We start from the raw sequence: 19,305 nt of genomic DNA, 5'->3' as shown, positions 1-19,305 counted from the left end.
CAAAAACAGTGAAGAGAAAACATAATTCCAAGTCAAGTCCCACATTTATTTTAACATATATAAAAAGCCAATGGAAATTTTCACACCCATTTGGAAAGTGCTGCTTTCCATGTTTCTAGACGGGAACCCCTCTCAAGTCCTTTTAAAAAAAACTATTACCAATGTAGGGTCTGTTCCTTCAGATATCCTCAAGTACAGTGCTTTACAATGATGCAAAGTCCTGTTAGAGCCAATGGGTGAAATCCTGGCTCTACTGAATTCAATAGCAAAATTTCCATTGACTACAATAGGACCAGGATTTCACCTACTGAGCCTACTCATGGTTGTAAGCACTACAGTCAATAGTAAGAGTTTGTGGATCAGCAAATAGAGATAAACAAAACCAGAAATCTCCCTCAGCAGTGATTTCCCTCCCAGTCCCTATCCCCAAAACCCCCTCAAAAAATCAGGGAAAGATTTTTTTAATTATTTTTTATTTAAAAGATAAATAGTTCTGACTTTGGTCCATCTCTGATTTTCATTGCAGCTACTTTAGGGGACTGATTATGAACAAATTATCAATTTGTTAATCAAGTTATTACGCAAAATGAAAGGAAATATATTACTTTACATCATTATAAATTTAGTTGCTAACAGTTAATTAGATTCAGTGATATTAAAATGCAAATACAGCTTGTACTTGCACATTTAAAAGTAACATTGAACATTTTTGACGTTAATAGTAATGCTAATAATACTTAGCTGTTCTATAACAATGTAGCTCTCACAGCCTCTTTCACCACCTTAATAAGACTCTACTTTTGTGCACAAAACCTCCAATTCTGCACGCAAATGTGACAAACCTATTTCTACCAGAAATCATGTATGTATCTTTGTGCTAATTGGATGCACAAATTCAGGAGTTGGTGTGCAGATTTGAAACCCATTTGGAAAAAGTGTCCTTTAAAAAGTAGATCCATCTTCTTAAATTTTGACATGTAGTTGATTCCGTAGCTGACAAATGCAATTTCATAATAGATCATTTCATATTCAAACATCATAGTGATATTTAGGGCATAACAGACAATTGGCAGATGTAATCAACACTGATCAATTAGAAAAACAAAGCAGCTAATCACTGGAGAGATGCTTGGGTCCACTGTAAGAGTATTTGTAAATAAATAAAAGAATAGTAAAATCAATAAAAAGATTTACAGGAAATTGGGGCAGAGTTATAGAACAGGGGTTATTTCTGGGATAACTAGGAACACAGTAAATATTTAGGCTGCAGCATTGTAGTAGCTGGATGAGCAGTACTATGTGGGAGACCTGTAAATAAGGAACTAACTGTTACACAAGAGTAGAATCCTTTATCCCTTTTCTGCACTGAACTTTAACTTTAGCCTTCTTTAAGATTCAGACAGTTTTGGATAAACAGCCTTTTCTTTCTCCCAGTCTCAAACAGGTTCCCACTCTGGTGATACCCTTTATGTTGATTATACATATTTTTTTCTTTAAAATGTTTCTTCACTGAATTGGAGACACTGGAGCTGGAGAAGACTATTAACTACCAGAACCACCTGACACTGCAGAACTGTTCCCTTCTCTGTTAGTTCTAGCTCAGTTCTAAATGGCACAAATGATGAGGCTTCTGTCACTTCCCTTGGCAGATTTTCCAGAGTCTCTTCAAAAATGTTTTCTGACACTCAGTCCAAATTTTCGTATATCATTTCTCTTAATTGGACCACCTAACCAATTCCTTTCTGTTCTTGCGGTTTGCACTCTTTAGGTGTGTGCTATTCATATCTCCTTCAAAATATGGGATGCTTTAGATATATATTTATTTAATCTTTTTTAAATATGCCAATCTCTCTCTGGCTTCCTATGTCTATCATCAAGCATTAATGAAGTTTAAAATGCAATTCTCCATAAGGCCACTGAGTGGCGGAATCTGACAAGGATGTGGACTAATTCCATGGCACTGGCAGCCTGGCTTTTTTCTTTTTTTCCAGGTAAAGTAGCCTAGTAATTCCTTTTAAAATGTAGATTAAAAGGATTGAAAATTCTCAGCTTGTGACTAATGCTGCAGAAAAACGGCCTACAAAGTATATGTGAGCTATCTTATTACACAGCTTAGGCATTCAGGATAAACGTTTTTTAATTCCTTACTAGCTACAGATAATGGCTATGCTGTTGTTACAATGGCATTTACTTTCATCTAGGGGTTCATAGCTGCTCAATATCATAGTTTCAAACAGAGTGTTCTATGTCAGATGAACTGTGCATGGTGGCTCTATATGTTCTTGTGGAAGTATACAAAGTGGTTGATTAAATCAAATGAAATGCTCAGATACCTACTTGTAGAAAAGACTATTAGTGAACAGAACACATTCCTGAAAGAACAGAATTTGGACCTCCTCTTAAATGCAAGATTTTCTTTTCTAACAAGACAAACTGAATGAATTTGTTTTAAAAAGACATGGAGGAAAAGAACAGGGTGCTGGACTGGTAAAGAAGAATGGAGCCTTTTAGCATTAAGTCACTGGCTTCAACAGAGGACAGATTGATTTGATTGCCGAAGTTGTTCAGTGGCCTAATCAGTTTTTAGAGTAATTGCTATGGAGCTCTAGTGGTTGCATCCCTGCCATCTTCTACTGGACATTTTCATAAAGCCAAGACAGCCATTTTTTTTAATACGGACTGAAACTCTGATAGAAAAATATACCAATTTATTCAGTTCCTTCCTTTGGCTTCTCAAATTGTTCTAGCCACAGAACTGCATAATTCTCACTTGCCTAAATGGAAAATTGACTAATAAAATCTGAGAGATGCTCAAGAGAGAATGAACATTGCTGCTTGACTCAATGATTTCATTGAATTATATATGCAGAAAGTAACCTTATGATTCCAAAACCTGTTTCTATGTGAAATTTCTCTCCATAAATGTATATCTTGGAAACCTCTAATGATTCTGCAGGTAATTGCTTATATTTGTGCTGATCGTGTCCCTCAATGAAGTCAGTGGAAACAGAGTGTATCCGATTTGTTCTTTTATCTCTGTATTGTTTACTGCACATCTTGCAATAAAAACTGCCAGGGAGTGGGGTCAGAGGCTTGTTCCGCTCCACCCACCTGGTGCTCCCCAGCCCCCAACTCATAATTCCACCCTCTTCTGGCACGTGCAGAGCCACACTGCCCAGGCATGACTTCACCATGCTGTTTCCAGGATTGGAACCCTGCCCCTACGCAGCAGCCCCCTCTACGCGGCAGCACACCCAGTCCCCTCCTGGTCTTCTATGGCACCATCCTCGAGAGCCTCGAAACCGCCCAGGGGTGGCATCCGTCCCAGCTAGGATATCTCTGCCCGTGGTGGTGCCTGGTACAGCCGCCTTGGTTTCAGTGCCAGCAGGGCCCCTAGGAGTCCCTGGTACCTCCCCTGTCAAGCCCCTCCACCCCCTGTGCCACACCCCATGAGTCCCATCTCCCCCCACCTCAGTAACATCCCTTATAGAGCCCCTCCATGCTACACTCCACAGAGTCCCTCTCCGCAACTGGGCATTCATGGCCTGCCATACAATTTCCATACCCAGATGCGGCCCTCAGGTCAAAAAGTTTGCTCACCCCTGACCTATGGGCTACATTGAGTCTGTCAGCTTATCCTGGTGTAAGAGGCAATGCTTAGCTTTGCTTCCTCAGGAGGAACTGTTTATTATTATTTATTTATATTATGGTAGTGCCTAGAGGCCATATGAGAAAGCAGGGGCCCATTGTAACTAGGCACTGTACAAAAACATAGCAAGACAAATCTCTGCTCCAAAGATTCTTATAGTCAAAATAAACAGGACAGAGGAAGTATTATCCCCATTTTACAGACGGGGGAACTGAGGAACAGACTGTTTAAGTGATTTGCCCAAGTCACACAAGCCATGGTAAGTGAACACACTTCACACACACTGGAAAGTGAACCCAGATCTCCTGAGTCTGGTGTACAGCTCCTGCTCTACCTCTCACCTGCAACCAAATTGTGATGCAAGAGTGCTAATATGACCATGCAGGATGTGTGTGGTTCTTACTTCTCTTTGTGGCCATATTAGGCTGCGGACATACTCTGAGTCTATACTAAGAATGGGTCTATTCAATTCCCATCAATGTAAATAAAAAGATTTTAGCAAGAACTGCAAAGAGTACAATAAGAACCAAACCACGTAAGTTTTGCTTTGTTTTACTTAGTAGTCAATAGTAGGACACCTACCATATATATCAAGTCTAGCAGTGCATGAAACAATACCAGCTTCATTTTTCGCAGACAGAGTGTACCAACCAGCATCTATTTTCTTGGCAGGTTGAATCAAAAGGCAGACGTACCCTGTTGTGTCTTGATGCATGCTGGAAAAATAAGTGTACAGAATTAGTATTTCCCAAGTGTGCATCTGCTGTTTAGGTTTAGTATCACATAGATTAAATACATACTAAATCATAGTCTTAGAGTGCAGCTTTACTCTGAAGGCCTGTATAAAAGCAGCAACTTCATACTCAACATATCTGCTCCTTGCATGTTCTTGGAGTCTGATCTGTTCATTCTAGTGATTCAAATATGTGTTTTCTCCTCTCAGCCCTGCAGAGCCATCACAACTAAGAGAGAGAGTGAGCTGGATTCTATTCTTTATTATGCATCAGCTACAGAATTGTTAGTAAGTTCCAATTAGTTATACCTATGCAAACCCATTTAAAACAGTTGTAAAGTATTTATTTTTCTAATGCAGAAACTGGAGATGCAATATATGAAATGCCAGCAAAATTTTAATATTAATCCTGGAGGAGAACATTCATAAAGGTAGTAATTAGAGCTGGTTGGAAATTTTCATGTAAAATATTTTTCTGTTGGAAAATGCAGATTCATTAAAATTGAAATGTACCAGGGGAATTATTGATTTCAACAAAATCCCAGTGGAAACCTGCCTGGTTCCCTGCCAGCTTGCCCACCTCCCAAGGTCCTCAGCAGCTCACAAGGCAGGATGTCATAGAATGGGATGAGTTTGCTCTGTGGGCTGCTCTCCTCTCATCACCCTGGTGGTTTTCCTCCTTCCCCTCCCATCCTCTCGTATTATGAGCCCTGGAGTTTTCCTTCCCCCAGCAACAGCAGTGGCAGACAGGAAAAGCAAGGATAGGCAGCAATAACATATTCCCAAATGGGAATACTCAGTTTCTCAGTTTCACAGTTTTGTTCTGATTCAGAATAAAACAAAATCTCAAACATTCTGAATTTCCCAGGTGATGGAAATTCCATCTCCTGGCCAGCTCTGGTAGGAACAGCTTTCCTAAAGGGTAACATTCACTGTTATTCAGCTCCCCACTTAACTCACCCATATGGGCTATGCTGATGTACCAGGGATACAGCAGCTGTGGAGCAGGTTACATGCATACCCTCTTTCCACTGCAGAAAGGGTCTCCTGGCCTCACGCAGGCCAACATAGAAGATAAGCTTGCTGGCAAGAGAGGGATGAGCCAGGGAAAAGGATTGACATTTTATGTTCATCCAGGCATCTTAACACTGCACAGGTGGCACTGCAGGGCTCGGGTTGGATTTATGATAGGCTGAAATAGAAGCTGTGTAGGGCAGGCCTCATAGAGCAGTCCCACACTCTGGCCTTGGGCTGTGGTGGTGTATGTCACCTCCTTGCTGCACCACACACAGACTGGACGAATACTCAGACTTCCTGTCAATGTTGTGGATGTTGCAAAATTAATTAAAAATGAGACAAGCCAGGACAGAGCTCCATCCTGTTTTTAACTACTTAGCAGACTAGCCAGCAGGGAGCCAATGACTCCATGTTGAACTTAGAGACTGTGAATCTAATTCAAACATTACATTGACTCACAGATTTACATAGGAGTAGGAATCCTGGCAAAGAAATCATAAAATATAATTAATTTCTAAGCTAAATAAAACCAAGGAAATATTTTATAGCAGATTTTCTTTATTCAGCTAGAAAGCAGTGATGTATTTGAGCCAAAATGCTGGATTCCAAACACTTCTGAGTTTTAGAAATGTGGACTGAAATCTGTACCTGGGCTTGGGCCCAAATTTTGCAGTCAGTTCCTGTCTTTCATGTGCTAAACTAGAACTCTAGATCTGAAATTCAGGGCATTAAAAATAATTATCTGAATATTCTGGTATTGGGCCCATCTGTACTAAAAAGTGAATGCACGAAAAAATTATCTTGTCTGAGAGAAAATTAGCTGCTGTTGCCCACAAAAAAATACAAGGCTTCAACACCAGCATTTGTTACAAGCACAAGCCTATTTGCTGATGCTGATTTTATCTAATGGTGGATTTAATGTCTGACACAACCACTTTTATGCTCACTTCAAAAGAATTAATCAGATACTTAATGCAAATTTGCTTGTCACTGTATGAATAATGAACATTATTTTAAAATCTACGATATAAAATTGAACCTTTACTTTTCTGCACCCTTCAAACCTTGGGGAAATTAAAGTTTCTAGAATTTTATTGGCAAAAAAAGAAAAAGACAGTGCAATTGTGGGTTTCAGAGTTTCCATTTTAAGGAAGAGGAAAATAATTATTTTATCTACAGCACTGATGAGATCTCTGCTAGGAATCTTAGTATCAAAGATACTAACTACTTGGAAGAAATCCAAAGAGGGAACAATGTCAGTTAGAAGACTGGAGGGATTCCCCATGAGGAAAGATTAAAAAGTTAATTATGCTTAGCAATAACTAAGAGGGGACAGAACTGGCTGTGACTATGTGGAAGGTGTTTAATACCAAAGGCCAAATTCTGAAACAGTATTTCTGGGCCACAAAAATGGAAGCACATTAATGCTGCAGACTAGTAGTGTGTCTCTGTATTAAGGAAGGAGTATTCCTGTCCAGAGCAGGAATAAATCTGCACCAAGGGTTGGAGTGTGGATAGATGCCAGTTTGGGACCAAGGAGCTTCCTGACTGCTGGATCCTGCTCTGCTAATCCCTTCTATGGCAGGACCTACAGAACTCTCCTCCCTGAGTTCTGGGAGAGATCAAATCTGGGTAGCCAACTTCTGCCTCCTATCCTCCCACTTCTAGGTGCAGATTCTGGTGTCCTCCTCTGTGTACTAGCCAGCCAGCATTTAGGGAACATGAATGAAGAGACATTATTTAGGGTGGAAAGGGGCAGAATGTGTATATAACTGCAAGTAATGGGATGAAATAAATAAAAAGTTCCTGAAAGGGAGATCTGTTAGGCTGTGGACTAGGGAAGGGGCGGAAGCCCCATCTCTTGGAATATTTAAAACTAGACTGGACAAGGCAGTGGCTATAATATACTGTACAGTACATTCCTATGTTGATAGCTGGGCGAGGAACTAGACAGGATGGTTTTCCATCTCTGACTTCTGTGATTATGATGAGTTTGACTTTCTTATTTATTATTTACACCTACAATGTATTGTATTACATTTTAGTCCACTATGTAAACTGAGCTGTAGCTCATTTGTGAATTTCATATTTTGCATAATAATTGCCTATACTCTTAAATCAAATATTTCCCTCTTATCCTAGAATGAGATATTGCTTTAAAAATCCCCTTAATAAAGGTCAGTATCATTTATGATTTCCCCCCAAATCTACCAGTAAAAAGGCAATTTGAAAGATCAAATGATCATTGCGATGATGGATCCCAGCAGCACTTTACTCACAGCTCAGCCAGCTCATCTCTTTTAAGTTTAGTTTTAAAAGCTAAACTGACATAAATATAAAAGAGAAGCTCATCTTTAAATATAAAATTATATTGTTAAATTGGAAAGGTTATGGCATTGAAGTGCTGATGCCTATATTGGTAGGATGCACTGAGCAGCAGGCACATAGGAGGTGATGAAGAACTGAGAGGCAGCTGGGATGAAATTCATCCTGGTACAAAGGCGCAGTTCAAGGCACTTCTTAAACCCTTCAGGGATGGATTATGTATTGCCAGAAAGGCATATATGTGTTTCACAACTGGCCCCATGTAGCAAAGGACTGTGCTGGGGTGAGTATGGGAAGGGGCAAAAGGATCTGTGGTGATAAAGTATAAGTACCATACTATGCAAGTGGCCCAAAAACACGATCACCTCTATTCTAGTCTATTGGCTGGAGCAGTGGCTGTGGGGTGTAGGGAGCTGTGCTGCACTTCTGCACTCTGATCCCAAATTAGGGAAGTGGATTTTATTCCCTTATCCTTCATACTAAAGACCAGTTCCTTAGGCTTTAAGTGGGTGAAATGAATTTCATCTAGAGAGAGGATAAAACCTGCTCTGACAACAAAACTTTTGTGCCAACAACCAGCCAAGGCTCAAGGGGACATTAACTGTGTGAATGACTGTACAATACCTCATCCTTTCTCTGTTTGCAGGGATGGTTTCATTGTCTTTCTTCCAGTAGAATATTGGTGGTGGCATTCCAATCACTCTGCCTTCTAATCTGACTGGGTGCCCTTCAGGCACACCACAATTCTGTAACTTCTCCAGGAATGCTGGGGCTCTTTTGACTTCCTTTGCTGGAAAGGAGGAGGAACAATTACTGTGCATCAATGACTTTATTCAGTCTTTTGCACTGAACCATGTGGAAACAATGCAAAATGATTCCTATGACATCTTAGGCCTTGTCTACACTACCAAGTTTTTTCTCCAAAAACTGCCTTTTGTTGACCAAACAGTGCGTGCCTACACATTGCAATGCGACTTTTGTTGGGAAAGATGCCCGGTTTTGTTGACTAAGTATCTCCACCCCAACCAAGAGACTTATATCTTTTTCCTCTACATATTTCTCAACAAAGTGCCAGAGTATATAACATGCTTGATGTCATCGCTGCAATTGGCCACCAGGAGGTGTCCCACAATGCCCATCATGACCTTTCTGGTCAGCATTTTGAACTCCACTGCCCTGCAGCCAGGTAAATGACCATCTGCCCCTCCCCCTTAGAAGCCCCAGGAATTTTTGAAATTCCATTTCCTGCTGGCTTGGCGTGGAGAGATCTCATCGCATCTTCCCTGGTGACCTTTGCGGGTTATCGCACCAAACGCTCTCCTGCTTGGACCACCAGCTGTTGGATCTGATCTGTATCTGGGGAGAGGAGGCTGTGCAGTCCCAGCTGTGGTTGAGCCATAGGAATTGGGATACCAATTTCTCAAGGCTTATATGAAAAAGGCTATGATTAGGACACACTACAGTGCAGAAAAAAGATAAAGGATCTGAGGCAGGCGTACCATAAGGCAAGGGAGGCAAACTGTTGCTCCAGTGCTTCACCTAAGACCTGTCAATTCTATAAGGAGCTGGACACTATCCTTGGTGGCGACCCCACCTCCATCGCCAAGAGCCCAGTGGATACTTCAGAGGGAATGGAGGTAGTGGAAAGAGGTCCTAACCTGGAGGAAGAAGTTATTGATGAAGAGGTGGAGTTAGACGAGGATGTGCAGCTCCCGGCGGGGTCGCCCGGTAGGGCAGGCAGCCAGGAACTGTTCCCCACTCCAGAGGTGTCTAGCCAGTCTCAGCAGTCACTCTCTGGGGAGCAAGAAGCAGGAGATGAGATGCCTGGTAAGTGGCTGTGGCTTGTGTGGTGCGGAGGTGGGTTCAGGGTATAGAAATGTGGGAGGCCAGCTGCGTTTCTATGAGCTGGACATTTCCCTGTGTAGCTAATTGGTATGGTAGAATAGTGCATTGATGCATGCCAAGATCTCACGGGAATCCTCCAGAGAGATCTCCAGGAAAGTTTCCTGGAGGTACTTGGTAATCTTCTGCCGAAGGTTTCTTCCCCCATTGTAGGAAACTTTCCTGTGCCATTCGGCAATCACTTCTGCAGGGACCAAAGTGGCAGACAGGCAAGCAGCATAGGGAGCAGGGCGGAAGCCACAAGCATGGAGCAGATGTACCCTTATTTCCCTGCTTACTCTTAGCAGTGAGATTTCTGGAAGAATGATCCCTGCCAGTGGAAAAGTGCGGGAGAATTTTAGAATTTTTTCCATAGAATGCTGCACCGCGACCCTTGCAGAGAGTGTGTGCTCTTTTCCCCATGTGGAGCTCCCCCTCATCCCCCCAACACTCACCATGCTTTGGCTGTTCACAGATATGTGTGCCTGATTAGGGTCAGTGAGAAGGTGATTGTAATGTAGCAAAAGATGTATATAACTGAAATGTTACAATGCTGTCCGTGAATTTAACTATCCCACTGCTGTGCATTGTCCCCTGTGCTTCACCAGATGTGGCTTTCAGGAACACCCCCCACCCCTCTGCTGAGCGTCTTCACCAGATAAGAAAGCGCCCAAGACACAGAAAAGATGACATGCTCCAATGCAGAGAAAAGGGAACGCCAGGAGTTCTGGGAAGCCAAACAGTAAGACAGAAAAGAGAATCAGGAGTTTGTTAAGGACGCTACAGAGCGGATGATTAAAGTAATGGAGGAGCAAAAGTAGATGCTGCAGTCCTTAATAGTGCTGCAGACTGAGAGATCTATGCTCGCCCACCCCTGCAACACATTCAGAACACTTTTCCATGCCCCACCCCCCAACTCCACCTGCACATTCTCTTCCACTTTCCGGGACTTCTTGGCTTCCCCTTCACTCCACCCCCTCGAACAACTTTCACAATGATAGCTGGTCCTACACACAGCTGTGAAAGTCTGCCCTTCCCTGGTTCCTCTTTTCCCAGCAGGCATCTGTGTGTCTGTGTGTGCTGTTTCTTGTTCAATAAAAACAAAGTTTTTAATGGTGCTGTTTCTTGTTCAATAAAAACAAAGTTTTTTAATGGTGAATCACCTTAATTTTTTTCTACAAATTCAGATTGTAGGCACTACCAATAAATGCACAGGCATTGTAATCATTGTCTCACAGGAATATAAGGCCCAAAATGACACAATTGCTTCCTAGGAAAACTAACACAGTGACAGAGATATACATTACTGGTGCTCATTGTCAAAGTGCTGCCTCAAACCCTCCCTGATTCTAATTGCCTCTCTCTGGGCTCTTCTGACAGCCTCAGTATCTGGCTGCTCAAAATCAGAGGCCAAGCGGTCTGCCTCAGCACTCCACCTCTGAGCAAACCTTTCACCCTTAGCTTCTCAGAGATTATGCAACGTATAGCATGCGGCTGTGACTATGGGAATGTTATCCTCATTAGGATCTAGTCAGCCATAAAGGCATCTCCAGCGCGCCTTTAATCTACCAAAGGCACATTCAACTGTCATCCAGCACCTACTCAGCCTGTTGTTGAACCGCTCCTTACTGCTGTCCAAGTGTCCTGTGTAAGGTTTCATGAGCCACGGCTGAAGGGTCCCCCAGGATCACTATGAGCATTTAACATCCCACATTATAATCTTCTGGTTTGCAAAGGAAGTTCCCACTTGTAGCTTTCTGTACAGGCTGGTGTTCATGAAGATGCATGCACCTTTCCAGACCACTCCGCGCTGATGTCAATGAAACACCCACGGTGATCCACAAGCACCTGCAACACCATGGAGAATTAGCCCTTCCAATTGATGTACTCTGTCGCAAGGTGGTCTGGTGCCAAAATTGGAATATATGCACCATCTGTCGCCCCTCCACAGTTAGAGAACCCCATTTCTGCAAAGCTGTGCACTATTTCATGCACCAGAGTCATGGTTCTTCGTAGCAGGATTCGATTTATTGCCTTGCTCACTTGCATTAATGCAGCCCCAACGGTCGACTTCCCCGCTCCAAATTGATTCTCAGCTGACCGGTAGCAGTTTGGAGTTGCCAGCTTCCACACAGCAATTGCCACATGCTTCTCTACCGAGGGGGCAGTTCTCATTCTGGTGTCTTGCACCACACACAGTTCTAGGAAAGTGGCTTTCCACATCTGAAAGTGCCGTAGCCGCTACTCTTGAGACCATACCTGCATGATGATACGATCCCACCATTTAGTGCTTGTTTCCTGAGCCCAAAAGTGATGGTCTACCCTATGCAGCTGCTCTGTGAATGCCAAAAGCAATCTAAAGTTGCTCCTATTCATGTCATGCAGAATGTCGGGTGCCTGTGAGTCTTCTTCAGTTAGGAACTTGACGATTAACTGCACTGCCATCTGCAATGTCTTCATGACAGTTAACAGAGAATAGGAGAGCAGTGCGGGATCCATCCCTTCTCACAAAGATGCTGGGGTGCACAGCAGAGAATGGCTGTTGCAAAAATGCCGTGAAATAAAGCCGGAAGTCAATGGAGTGCTGGGACACAAAGCAATGCATCACAGGACATTTAGCCAGGTCTCAAGATGTGCCGCGATCCGTTCTGCCTTCCCACAACACCTAGTAACAGAAGGTGTTGAGCTGGGCTGTGGAATAGGTACCCACAGTGCAATGCTCATACTGTTGACGATGGAGCCCCCAATGTGTATGCGATCTGCTGACAGAGGGAGCAAGTGAGAACATGAAATTCAGATTTTTATTATGACAGGTTTCAGAGTAGCAGCTGTGTTAGTCTGTATCCGCAAAAAGAAAAGGAGTACTTGTGGCACCTTAGAGACTAACCAATTTATTTGAGCATAAGCTTTCGTGAGCTAAAGCTCACTTCATCAGATGCATTCTGTAGAAAATACAGTGGGGAGATTTATATACACAGAGAACATGAAACAATGGGTGTTACCATACACACTGTAATGAGAGTGATCAGGTAAGGTGAGCTATTACCAGCAGGAGAGCGGGCGGGGGGGGGGACCTTTTGTAGTGATAATCAAGGTGGGCCATTTCCAGCAGTTGACAAGAACATCTGAGGAACAGTGGGGATGGGGTGGGGAATAAACATGGGAAAATAGTTTTACTTTGTGTAATAACCCATCCACTCCCAGTCTTTATTCAAGCCTAAATTAATTGTATCCAGTTTGCAAATTAATTCCAATTCAGCAGTCTCTCGGAGTCTGTTTTTGAAGTTTTTTTGTTGAAGAATTGCCACTTTTAGGTCTGTAATCGAGTGACCAAAGAGATTGAAGTGTTCTCCGACTGGTTTTTGAACGTTATAATTCTTGACGTCTGATTTGTGTCCATTGATTCTTTTACGTAGAGACTGTCCAGTTTGGCCAATGTACATGGCAGAGGGGCATTGCTGGCACATGATGGCATATATCACATTGGTAGATGTGCAGGTGAATGAGCCTCTGATAGTGTGGCTGATGTGATTAGGCCCTATGATGGTGTCCCCTGAATAGATATGTGGACACAATTGGCAACGGGCTTTGTTGCAAGGATAGGTTCCTGGGTTAGTGGTTCTGTTGTGTGGTGTGTGGATGCTGGTGAGTATTTGCTTCAGGTTGGGGGGCTGTCTGTAAGCAAGGACTGGCCCATCTCCCAAGATCTGTGAGAGTGATGGGTTGTCCTTCAGGATAGGTTGTAGATCCTTGATGATGCGTTGGAGAGGTTTTAGTTGGGGGCTGAAGGTGATAGCTAATGGTGTTCTGTTATTTTATTTGTTGGGCCTGTCCTGTAGTAGGTAACTTCTGGGTACTCTTCTGGCTCTGTCAATCTGTTTCTTCACTTCAGCTGGTGGGTATTGTAGTTGTAAGAACGCTTGATAGAGATCTTGTAGGTGTTTGTCTCTGTCTGAGGGGTTGGAGCAAATGTGGTTATATCGTAGGGCTTGCCTGAAGACAATGGATCGTGTGGTGTGGTCTGGATGAAAGCTGGAGGCATGTAGGTAGGAATAGCGGTCAGTAGGTTTCCCATATAGGGTGGTGTTTATGTGACCATCGCTTATTATCACCGTAGTGTCCAGGAAGTGGATCTCTTGTGTGGACTGGTCCGGGCTGAGGTTGACGGTGGGATGGAAATTGTTGAAATATTCTATGATTCTATGAAATCATGGTGGAATTCTTCAAGGGCTTCTTTTCCATGGATCCAAATGATGAAGATGTCATCAGTGTAGCACAAGTAGAGTAGGGGCATTAGGGGACGAGAGCTGAGGAAGCATTGTTCTAAGTCAGCCATAAAAATGTTGGCATACTGTGGGGCCATGCGGGTACCCATAGCAGTGCCGCTGATTTGAAGGTATACATTGTCCCCAAATGTGAAATAGTTGTGGGTGAGGACAAAGTCACAAAGTTCAGCCACCAGGTTTGTCGTGATGTTATTGGGGATACTGTTCCTGACGGCTTGTAGTCCATCTTTACGTGGAATGTTGGTGTAGAGGGCTTCTACATCCATAGTAGCCAGGATGGTGTTTTAAGGAAGATCACCGATGGATTGTAGTTTCCTCAGGAAGTCAGTGGTGTCTTGAAGATAGCTAGGAGTGCTGGTAGTATAGGGCCTGAGGAGGGAGTCTACATGTTGACTTTTGGGTGTTGACATAACTTTTGTTGACAAAAATTGGTTGTGTAGACACGGCCTTAACAGGTTGTGATTTTATTTTCTAAAGAAAGATTACCAACCTGTTTAAGATCCAAGATCCTTAAGGGAATGTACTGAAAATCATATAAAGAACTGATTTTTTTCTATAGATGAATGTATATATGGGGTCCAAACATGCTACCATTGCAGGAAATGAGTGCTGGAGATGTGGATTTCAACAGCACTTTTACCATGGCTGCTCAGGTTTCATCAGGCTTATTAAATAAAATGAGTAGCATTCAGCATTTTTACATTTAAATATTTTTTTAAACTAATAAAACTGTAACTGTGACATGGTAGGGAGGCCATAGAGTATTTTTAAAACCCAAGACTATGTCTTTCCTGGGGAAGAGATCGAGAACAGCAATGTATGAAGGCAGGGACTGAAAAAGAAAAAGATTATGGATGAATCGGCAGGGGTTTGCACATAGATACTGTATAGACTCATCACAGCCCTGAAGGAACAACTGGAATACCTCTACAAAGGAAGCACTGGATTTGATTCTCTTCTTTATATCAGTTTTACACTGGTGTAATTCCACTGACTGCAATGGAGTTACTTTTGACGTACAGTGGCGTGAGAGGAGACTCAGTCTCAATACATACAAAGTAATAGATACAAGTAATTACAGTATCATACTGTACATAGTCTTTTGTTAAAACCTTTCAGTAAGTCTTACCTACAACACTGAGCTCCAGGCTAAATGAATTTTGTCCTGTTTTGTTGGTTGCAATGCAAGTATAAGTTCCAGCATCATTTTGTGTGAGAGGATCAATAAGCAAAGAGTGAACACCAGTCTCTCTGACCAACATCTTGTGAGTGCTATCTGGTAATACAGGTTTGCCATTCAGAAGCCACATCAGGTCTGGAGTTGGTAACCCACTCACCTAACAGACAATGAAACAGCTAAAGAGAAGTGACAGACTGACACACAAATTCAACAACCCAATAAATTAACTATCTTAAGATAACATATGAATGATGTACATGAGAATGTAGAATAGAAAGTGAGGCCAGAGATAGAACTGCTAACTGCTGTTGGTGATTATTTCCAGGAAAAAAATTTGTTCCACAAATAAGATTTATAAAAAGCAAAATGTTAGTATTCTGCTTGTTTTCAGATTGTGATTGGCTGAAACCAAAACACTAGATCCGAACTTTTGTAGAATTTAATAGGGATGAAATCAACTGGGTTCTACAGAACTCACTTGAAACACATAGAATTTAATAATACAGAATGAGGTATTTCTGTAGAAGGCTTAAATCAACACACAATAGAATTTTGTCAGTTAATATGATTATTTTATACCTCAATTACATTCTATAGGATTGTTCCATTAGAGATAGGTGCTCACTCAGGGTCAAAAGCTTCCCTTCAATGGAGAGAGGCAAATGTCCAAATTCCACAAATTGGAGAAGGGAAATCGAACCTACCTGGCGTGGAGATTACTTTTCTCCAATCTTGTGAAATCTCCACTTTGCTTTTAGGTCCCCACAAGCACTGGTAGGAGAGCAGTGGTAGAGAGTAACCAGCCACTGTGGCATGCTCACCTACTAAACTCTGAATTATTCCTAAGGAAAATTCACTCAAAATGGGCTATAACTTCCACTCTGTCTTCTACTCCTTTCAGGGCTATGGAAGAGCTACTTGCATGGTAATGGGACTCGTGTCAGCAGTGTGCGTGTTTGTGTGTGTGTACATCCTCAGATCTGGAATGGTGGAGGCTATGAATTGCTTAAAAGTCCCTGGGTTCTGCACAAATGCTATACCACTGCTTAGCTCATTTGGGCAGACACTAATCACTGTGACCCACAACTCCTCAGAGTTGGGAGCATGGGTCAGTAGGTTGGGAGTTTTTCTTCTCTGTGCCCTTGAGAGAAAGAGGGAATGATCGAGGCTCTGTTGCATTTTTCTAAAAATATTAGTCTTCTTACTATCAATAAAATACAGTATGAACCTTGGAATGAACAGCATACAGTATCTTCAATCATTTCTGCCCCACTTTTATAGCTATATGTGGGTGTGTTCAAGCACCTGTTTACAGGATGACTCAATGACTCAGCAGAGGAGCCCTACATCTCTATGGAAGTTCCTTCAGTTTGCCACTCTGCTAAAAGGCTGTTAGAAACTAAGCCACATAAATTGTATGAACTCTGTTGTAAATGAGCCTTCTAGTTTTGGTGAAATTTATACAGCGTTTTTCATTCCATTTGGCATGTGCTACGTAGAAAACACCTGAAGCTCAGACAGAGTGGTAGTAAGAAATGAGAGAACAAACACAAGAAAGGCATTAAATATTAGAAGAAAGTATTGAAGAACGCCTATTAAAGAAGATAGCTTCCAGTATGTATACAGAGAGAGTAAGAGTGAGCCATGAAAATACCTTACAGTCCAGTCTACAAAGTCGCCCCTCATGAGCTACCATGTCTCCAGGTGCCTGCAAAAAATATGGCCGGAAAAAGCGTTCTTGTAGTGGTTCTTTATCTCCTTCTTGCACACGGGACCTTGCTCTGCAATACAAAACTGCAGTATGTGCTTGGAAGAAATATAAATTATTTTCCTAAAATTTGGTATGGGGCTCAAACTGTAGAAAATGATCAACAGATATTTAGGTCCAAAAAGTAATGACCAGAACAGGTGTACAAAGAAAAGCATTAAGTACAATATAATGAGTGCATATTTTAGATTTGTTAGGATTATCAAATGAACTTTTAATTTAGTAAGTAAAACTGGATTCCTAAGTCATTCCATATTTTTCTGGCAGAATTTATTTTTATTATTCCATCCATTTCCACTAACTCCATTGCAATTGTGATTAACTAACTGTAATAATAATACTTTGTATTTAATTAGTACCTTCCACCTGATGATATCAAACACTGTATTGACATTCGTGAATTAAACCCCACAACTAGGGAGGTAGGGAAGCATTATTATCCTCATTTTACAGATGTGGAGAGTGAGATACAGACGGGGGGGCTGAAGCCAAATTTTAAAAAATGACCAGTGATGTTGAGTGTCCAAATTGAGACACATTAAAGGGGCTTGATTTTCAGAAGGTGGGTGCTCAGCAGTTTCTGAAAATCAAGTCACTTTAGGGTGCCTCCAGTCTGGCACCCAAATTCACTGGTAACATTTGAAAACCTTGACCTGAGTGATTTGAACGCATTAACACAGGAAGTCCATGGCAGGAGCAGGAATGGAACTTGGATCCTCTAGGTGAAATCTTGCTCCCATTGAAGACAGTGGGAGTTTTGCCTTTGACTTCAATGGAGCCAGGATTTCACTCACCAACTCAAAGTTCTGTGCTTTTGGTCACAGACCATCCTTCCTCAATTAATCTGCTAAGTGCAAACCCTCTAGAAACTAAATTACACCAACATATCAATGAAGGATCAAAAGATGAGCAGATAATGTTGGGACAGATAGCAAATTTTAACCATGCCCATAAAATTCTATGGCTCTGGACCAATCAGCACCAAGAAATTCAAGTAAATCACTCAACCTGAAAAATATTCTGGGTCAAAATGGCAACCTCAGTAAAGCAAAACTGTATGATTCTGGTATTGTACTTCATCTTACCTATGAGACTGAGTAGTTGTTAATCGGCCACGCATGGGAACAGTCTGAACCATCAAGTGGCCAGAACAACTGATTCTTCCCTAAAAAACAATGGAAATAGAATCAATTGTCAGTTAACTACTCGTTCAATTCTTCATTACAAGTGTTTGATCCTCTACAGTACATTACAGAACTAATATATTTTAAACTGTGAATGTACTACTGGGCTTTTATATAATATCTTTAATAAAACAGTATTACTTAAGTACTGGGAAGTGCCACAAAACAATTTACAATTTCACATCTTTCAAAGTACATTAACATTTAAGGGTCCAAGTTCATCTCCTGTGTAGCTCTACTGGAACAGGGTAAATCTACTGAAATCAAATCCATACAAGTCAATGAAATAAAGGAAAGATCATACAAGCCTAGAATTACACCAGGGATGAATTTGGTCCACTATATATAAATTATAGCAGTTCTATCTTTATAGAGTAAAACACAAACAAAGGAACCCACCAACTGTGTGGCTAACCTCATCCTCACCAGACATTTGTCAATCAAAGAACATGTATTTGACAACACAACTGTTGTCCACACATAGAACTCTACTCTGCTTTGCTAGACCCACCATAGGTTCAACCCGTTTTACGCCAGTTTTCAAAGTAGCAGCCGTGTTAGTCTGTATCCACAAAAAGAAAAGGAATACTTGTGGCACCTTAGAGACTAACAAATATTACAGCTCACGAAAGCTTATGCTCAAATAAATTTGTTAGTCTCTAAGGTGCCACAAGTACTTTTACACCAGTGTAATTCGATTGACTTCAATATCATTCCACGAACACAAAACTGCAGTAACAGAGTGGAGAATCAAGCTGTTGTCAACTATCATGTTACTTTAAGCAAATGCACCATAACAACTTAATCTATCTGGTTTGGGGACTATATAATCAAAAATATTTATAGTAAAACTATAATAGTGAAACTTGCTAAGAATAGATGGGAAATTTTGAGCAAAACAAAGGTAATGTTTTAGATTTACAATTTTTAAACAGGTCACATGCAAACCTCATTATGCACTGATCTGTGGTCAATTTACAGCAGTTGTTGAAAAAGAAAACAAAATATTAGAATGTATAAAGAATGGAACAAAAACTAATACTGAAAATATTATAATGGCATTTATATAAATATTGCTCCCACCTGAAATATTGCATCCATTTCCTATCACCTTGTCTCAAAAAAGATATAGCAGAAATAGAAGATATTTGGAATGGGTGACCAAAAATGATTAGAGGCACAGACACACGTTCATATAAAGGGAAACTGATTGTGACCGTTTAATTTAGGGAGGAAATGAGTAAGAGCATAGGCAAGTTTTCCATAACTGTCTACTACGTGG

At 41.5% G+C, this 19,305-nt stretch overlaps 1 protein-coding gene across 1 annotated transcript in view; it reads right to left on the bottom strand.

Annotated features, from left to right (window-relative positions):
• The window catches only part of MYPN (myopalladin), a 115,152-nt gene that overhangs the window by 2,121 nt on the left and 93,726 nt on the right, over positions 1 to 19,305 (bottom strand). Inside the window, exons 16-20 of the mRNA XM_073353448.1 lie at positions 17,925 to 18,004; positions 16,726 to 16,852; positions 15,021 to 15,228; positions 8,349 to 8,514; positions 4,232 to 4,365 (exon numbers count right to left, since the gene is read on the bottom strand). Of these exons, the coding sequence (XP_073209549.1) occupies positions 4,232 to 4,365; positions 8,349 to 8,514; positions 15,021 to 15,228; positions 16,726 to 16,852; positions 17,925 to 18,004 (715 nt within the window). The remainder of the gene's footprint in view (positions 1 to 4,231; positions 4,366 to 8,348; positions 8,515 to 15,020; positions 15,229 to 16,725; positions 16,853 to 17,924; positions 18,005 to 19,305) is intronic.

This window comes from Lepidochelys kempii, chromosome 7, assembly GCF_965140265.1.
Source record: "Lepidochelys kempii isolate rLepKem1 chromosome 7, rLepKem1.hap2, whole genome shotgun sequence".
NCBI lineage: Eukaryota > Metazoa > Chordata > Testudines > Cheloniidae > Lepidochelys > Lepidochelys kempii.
Note: the sequence above shows the minus strand (reverse complement) of the source record. Positions and strands in the feature narration are given on the sequence as shown.